Below are 6720 nucleotides of genomic sequence, written 5' to 3'. Positions count from 1 at the left end.
AAAAAAAAAAAAAAAAAAAAAGAAAGGAGTAGAAACGAAGACAAGGAACACTACAAGAAAATGTTTGATATCCTACCACACAAATTAAAGGAAATTAGTAGGAAATGGTTGTTTCTTACCGTTTTCCTACGAAAAAACGAAGGAGGAAAGAGTCCGAAGAAAATCGAAATTAGTGGGAATTTGGAAGGATTTTTTTTTCAAAATTCTTTCAAAACTACTTTCGAAGGAAGTCTCGTAGGAAAAGCGAAAGAAAAGTGAAGGGCGGCATCGTCCATTTTCCTACGAAATATTAGAAGAAAATTCATTCTTACTATTTTCCTACCAAAGTGGTCTTATAATTTTCCTACAAACTTAATAAAAAATAAAACTAATTAATGTTGTTTTCTATTAATTTCAAATTTAATAAAAATTTATTAATTATTAATCCGAATAATATATAAAATCAAATTATTAATTTAATTAGAAATACAATTCATTTTTTAAACTAAATTACAAACCTAATAAACAAATATTTACAAACTAAATACTAAATATAAAAAATTAATAGGTTTTGTCGTTTTAGCTTGAGATGCTTAACGCTCCTCCAAAGCTTCAGATCTGGAACTACATTGCCTTCAACGATGGAGATTCTCAGGTTATTTCGGCCAGCGTAGATCGGATTAGACAGAGTCTAAAGCTTCTAAGTTGGGTATGTTAAATCAATTGTTGGTGATGTATGGATTGATTCAACTGTTGGTGATGACTTGGTTTCTTTTCCAATGAAGAAGACAATAGAGATGGAAGAGGTAGAGAAAGAGATCAGTTGCTTCGATTAGAGAAAGCAGAACAAAATGTTGGGTTTTCTAAGAAGAACAAAGGAGAAAGAGAAAGAAGAGGAAAAAGGAGGAGGAAATTTTTTTGACCCATAAAAAAAGGAATAAGAAGTATAGAAAGGAATGAGATGGAAGCTGGAGCATAGAGTTTCTATATCTAGGGTTTTTACCAATTTTACTACCAAATTTTCACTACAAAGCTTTTTTATTTTTATTTTTAATATTTTACAGAAAGAAATTCGAAGAAATTTTTCCTACCAAATTCATTCTACGTCTTCTCTTTTCATATTCCTTGGGGGTTCCTACGAGCTTTAGTTCAACAAACTTTTTGAAAGAAATTTAAAAGAAACATTCCTACAAAATTCATTCAATGTCTTTTCCTCCTATATGGTTTCTGTTTTCCTACAAATTTTTTCCTTTGGCCAAATTAATTGTAGGATTTTCGTAAGAAATTTCCTACCATATTCTCATAGTATTTTCGTATGAAATTATTTTCCTTTTTCCTACGATAGTTGCTTTTCGTCAAAATAAGGTAAGATTTGGGTAAGAATTTTTTCGTACCAAATTTTTTGTAGAAAATTTCGTAGAAAAACATGATGTTTTCTTGTAGTGGAATAGAGGAAAGGCTTCACCTTTATTTGAGATTAAGGCTTCGAAACACAGCGTATGAAGACAAAGAGGCCTGAATTTGGAACTACAAAAAAAAGTAACCTAAGTTCTCAAAACTGTTTGAGACTTTTTCATAGATGGAATGGAACGACAAATTTAAGGTTTAATGGTGGTGATTTTTGAACCAACAGCGGATCCAGGACCAGGCGAAAGACACTACAAGAAAACATGGATTTACCGACTGCAAAAACAGTCACTATACAGTCGCTAACTACTTAGTCACGACTGACATACGTAGTCGCTAAACAGTGCGTCGCTAAAAAGTCGCTATGGAGCTACTAATTGGCGACTGATAATTGGGGTCGCTCTTCCCTCGCCAAACAGTCGCTAAAGTTGTGACCGAATTGCAACGCTTTAGCGACTTATATGGTTACTCATTTGCGATTGTTTGGGTACTGTTTTGATGACTGTTTTGCGACTGTTTAATTACCATGTTTTAAAAAAAAATTCTGGTAAAAATGCATTATTTGATTTTGTAATACCAAAACTGATTAATAAAACATGTACTAAAACATAACAAACATGAAATTAAACAAATACATAAGTACCATGTTTTTACAAAAGTTGTAAAAGTTCCAAAAAACATCCAAATATCCAAGAGTGTTGCAAATATTACATGAGGGAACCTAACTTTGAAAATCAGCAGGGTTTAGGTCATTGGTTTGAGACTCAAGGAAGGCGACATTGTTTGGGTTAGTCTTGAGGAAGCTCACCAAGCGTGAGATCTCTGCTTGTTGCTCAGATGCAACCCGCAAAGCCTCAGCTGCAACCCGTGAAGCCTCTGCGTCACGCTCTGCTTGTAGAGCTGCTTGTTCCTCTATCTTGCGATTAGCGTCTTCAAGCTGTTGTTGCAGGGTTGTGAAAGTAGAAGAGCTTCCAGGGTACTTCCGCTTCCCGATGATGTAACTTCCTAGGCTTCCAACTCCAAAGTATGTTCCTCTATCATTTATGTAAGTAGACTTCATACACAAAACAGAGAGAAAAAGTTATTATAATTACTTAACAATGAAAAACTTAATAGCTTATTAGAAAGAAGCAAATTACCTGAAGAAAGAGCTCATCATCCTCCTCATGAGATAGCTCTGATCGACGTGAAGTACCATCTGAAGACTCATCATTATCCTGAGCAGCCAACTTAGCTTCCCTTCTTTTCTTATATGCCTCATGAACTGCTTGCGCTTTCTTATCCACAAAAGTACCATCTTTTTTGGTATGAGTCCTGAGAAAAACTTCAGGAATAGTTGGCGGTCTTCCCAATTCTACTTCCTGGAATGTTAGACAATGAAAAGGTTAGGAACCATTTGATGTCAAGTAATTAAACAATGAAAAGGTTATGATGTAACTCACCATCTCTTGTTCGATTTGTAAGTAAGACTTCGGCCCTGATACATGCTTGTGAGGGCCAAGACCATTACGGTCAGACATTCGAGCTGCTGAAGTGGTTGCACTCTTTGCCATGGCTTCTTCTGTGTTCCAATAGTCACACATTTCTTTCCAAAGAGTTCTCTCAATCCACCTCGGTTTCACTTCCTCTCGCTGAGCTGCTGCCTTGGAAACCATGTCTTTCATACGGTTTTGACAAATGCTATAGAACTTTGCTTGAACCACACCGGTTAGAGAGGGATCCCAGGTGTGTGTTTTCTACAAAAGAAGACTAGTGTTAGTGATAAAAAAAACCAAGAAAAAAACTATAAATACAGAAATCAAATTGAAAGGAGTAGAAGTTTACCGCGAATTCCAAGAAGTAACCTTCTCTTCTTGCATTCGGAACACAACCCCAACTGTAATATGGACCATCAAACTTGTTTGTAAACACTTTTGTAATCTTTCGGGTAAGTGATGACTTGTCTTTACCTAACCTTCAAACACAAACAAATCAGTAGTCAAATTCCAATCAAACACAAACAAATCGATCAATCCAAGTAAAATTCTAATCACAAACAAACACAAACAATCCAAAATTCTAAAAATTCTAATCACAAACAAACACAATCAATCCAAAATTCTAATAATTCTAATCACAAACAATCACAAACAATCCAAAATACAAAATTCTAATCCAAATTCTAATCACAAACAAACAAACACAATCAAATTCTAATCCAAACAAACAAACACAATCAAATTCTAATCCAAAATACAAAATTCTAATCCAAATTCTTACCAAGTGGTTCCACGCTCTAATGAGGGAGAGAGGACAGTGGTATACTTCTCACGGCCTGGTTGGACAAGCATGTCATGTAAAGAAGCGAGTACATCAGCTGGGAGATTTGATTCCCTTGCACCGTCATCCTCCGAATCAGCTTCTTCCTCATGTGAGTTTTGCGCTTGAGAACTGTGAAGCGATGCAGAAGCTGCTCGAGGTTGACCAGGTTGAGAAGAGGGTGGTCGATGAGACTGTCGAGGTAGAGGAGACTCTCGTGGTAGATTCGAGACTTGAGGAGACTGTCGATGATGATTCGTGACTGACGGTTGAGGAGACTCTCGAAGTTGACTCGAGAATTCTGGTGGATTCGTCGCGGAGGCGAGAGGTTGAGGAAAAGGACGCCTGGTTGGATCTTCGCCGGAAGGGGATGTTCCGGGAAAGCTCCTCGAGTGCTGGAACAGATTTGTCGGAGGTGGATAGTCTCGGTAAGAAGGTGTAGGTCTCGCTGGAGGCTGGAGGTTTGGGACAGGAGTTCCCTGAGAATCAGTCTCTGGAACTCGATGGTTCGCCGGCGTGAAGGTATATTGGGGAGGAAGATTGGCGGGTCTGTGATTCGCCGTTTGTGAGGTTCCAGAGGTTCGATTAGAGGGGTTTCTTCTTCCTCCGCCTCTTTTCTTTACTCCAGCCATCAAGGGTTTACGGTTTCGTCGAGTGAGAGGAATTTAGATCTAGGGTTTTGAGGTTTCGCCGTTTCGTCTCGAAGAAGAAGAAGAAGAAGAAATGAGAAAAGAAATGTTAGATTAGGGTTTGTTCGGGGAAGAAAACGAAAAATAATGGGTTTTCGTATTTTGTTACAGCCCAAATTTTGTTAAGGCCCAAATTTATTAAAGCACTCGCTAAATAGTAGCTCTTTAGTCGCAATCTTTTAGCGACTGTCAAACTGGTCTCCATATTAGTCGCAAATTGGTGACTACACTACGACAATATGCATCAGTCTCCAATTAGCGTCTACTAGGCAACTGATTTATTTTAGTAGCCATTCAGTAGCTAAACAATCACAATTCAGTCGCTAAATTTAGCGACTGTGTTTTTAGTCACAAATTACAGTAACCAATTCCATGTTTTCTTGTAGTGAGAGAAGATAATTTGGGTTTTCATTCTCCAAACGAAGGATTGAGTTTGGAAATGGGGATTAGGGTTGAAGGAGAGAACGAGAGAATATTTTAATAACTTAATTTGTTAAAATTTCTAAAATAATTTTTTTTCTTTAAAATTTTACATTATTTTTATGATTTTATCACCATTTGTGACGTTTTGTGTTGAGTGTACTAGTGCTACGCTATTTTTTGTCGTTAAATTTATAGCAATTTTGTTACTATTTATCTATGTTACTATATGTCATTATATAGCTACGTTTAGTAACTAATTAGTTACAAATTTTATTAATTAAAAATTTGTCACTAATTTATAACTAATTGTAGTCAATATTTGTTATTATTATTTTTTTGTAGCAAAAATCATAACTATATAATCAAAAATTACTAGTGTGTGAATTGGAAAAAATATATATATATATATATATATATATATTTTTATGAATTAACAAGTAATGTATCCACGTAAGTTATAAAAATATAAAAATAGATTTAGTAAATTAGTTCAATTAAAAAAAAAACAACTTCAAATTGTCATATTGTCTTCGTGTATTGGTGCAAAGTTTTCATCCGCATCCATTCAACCAAACCGTGTATATATGATATATATAGCTACACGATAGATCATTTCCTAAAACATATTTCTATGACAATAAGCATCCGCATCCATTCAATCAAAGTGTTCATCCGCATCCATTCAACTTAACCCACATCCACATGAGTTAGATATAGAAACGAATACGTTACAATTTTCTTTATATGATTTGCATATTAAAAATAATATATCAAATTATAGACCGCAAACAAAAACGTTTTAGGAAAAGAATTTCAACTTTCGATTATTAGATTGATTTTTTTATTTACCTACTAAATCGTTCATAGATAATATTTTGAAATTTTCAATTTATATATTATTACTAACTTACTAGTTTTACGGACGTACAGCCTTTGTTTGCATAATATACGATAAATACACGTTTATATATATATATACACCTATATCCCGACGTTAGGCATATATTTACACGTATGTAAAGAAACAAGCCCGAAGCTCTTTGTAAAACCCAAAGGACAACAAAACGAAGCATATTCCGATGGTAGCAAATAATATGTCAAACGGTCTATCTGTATAAATAGAACTCTCGGTTTTGCAAGTAAGAGACATCCAAACACAGCATAAAGCTCTTTTTCACTTAGGCTCAAAACTTTTCTTGCTTGTAACAATGAAGGATCTTGATCCAAGTTACATCCAAGCACCAGAGCATAGAAGAGATTCAAATTCCATCCCTAACCAACCCGAAGAAATACGCGTGATAGATCTCTCGCGCCTCGATGACCCCAAAGATATTCAAAACGTTATCTCAGAGATCGGTGACGCCTGTGAGAAATGGGGATTTTTTCAGGTCATTAATCATGGTGTGCCTTTGGACGCAAGACAACGTGTGGAGAAGACTGTGAAGACGTTTTTCGATTTGCCAAGGGAAGAAAAAATAAAGGTGAAGAGAGACGAGGTGAATCAAGTAGGGTATCACGATGGTGAACACACGACAAACGTTAGAGATTGGAAAGAAGTGTTCGATATGTATTTCAAAAACCCAGTGGTTATTCCTTCTTCCACTGATCCTGAAGACGAAGGTATAAGGCTTGTTTACAACAAGTGGCCTCAGTTTCCTTCTGATTTAAGGTAACTTCTTTTAACCAGAATAATCACAACCTCATGTTTACCAAATCAATTGGATTCCAATGAATCCTATCCTCCCAAGTCCCAACGCTGCATCCACCACTCTATATAACAAGTTTATAACTTACACAAGATTCGATGAAATGATTTTTTTATATTATTCAGTTATGTAAACTAATTTATTTCTCTTTTTTTTGTTCTATTTTTTTTCATTAGGGAAGCATGTGAAGAATATGCAAGACACGCTGAGAAATTAGC

At 35.5% G+C, this 6720-nt stretch overlaps 2 protein-coding genes across 2 annotated transcripts in view; one reads left to right on the top strand and one right to left on the bottom strand.

Annotated features, from left to right (window-relative positions):
• On the bottom strand, positions 2108–2848 carry LOC104705515. Its single transcript, XM_010421534.1, has 3 exons — positions 2829–2848; positions 2526–2747; positions 2108–2440 (listed from the first exon to the last, which is right to left on the bottom strand). The coding sequence occupies exons 1-3, from the start codon at positions 2829–2831 to the stop codon at positions 2108–2110; spliced, it is 558 nt and encodes a 185-aa protein (XP_010419836.1). The 5' UTR covers positions 2832–2848.
• LOC104783972 (flavonol synthase/flavanone 3-hydroxylase-like) overlaps positions 5990–6720 on the top strand; it is a 2329-nt gene continuing 1598 nt past the window's right edge. Inside the window, exon 1 of the mRNA XM_010509062.2 lies at positions 5990–6465. Within this exon, the coding sequence (XP_010507364.1) occupies positions 6005–6465 (461 nt within the window). The 5' untranslated portion in view covers positions 5990–6004. The remainder of the gene's footprint in view (positions 6466–6720) is intronic.

Source organism: Camelina sativa, chromosome 1 (genome assembly GCF_000633955.1).
Source record: "Camelina sativa cultivar DH55 chromosome 1, Cs, whole genome shotgun sequence".
Taxonomy (NCBI): Eukaryota; Viridiplantae; Streptophyta; class Magnoliopsida; order Brassicales; family Brassicaceae; genus Camelina; species Camelina sativa.
This window is presented reverse-complemented; position numbering and strand designations above follow the sequence as displayed.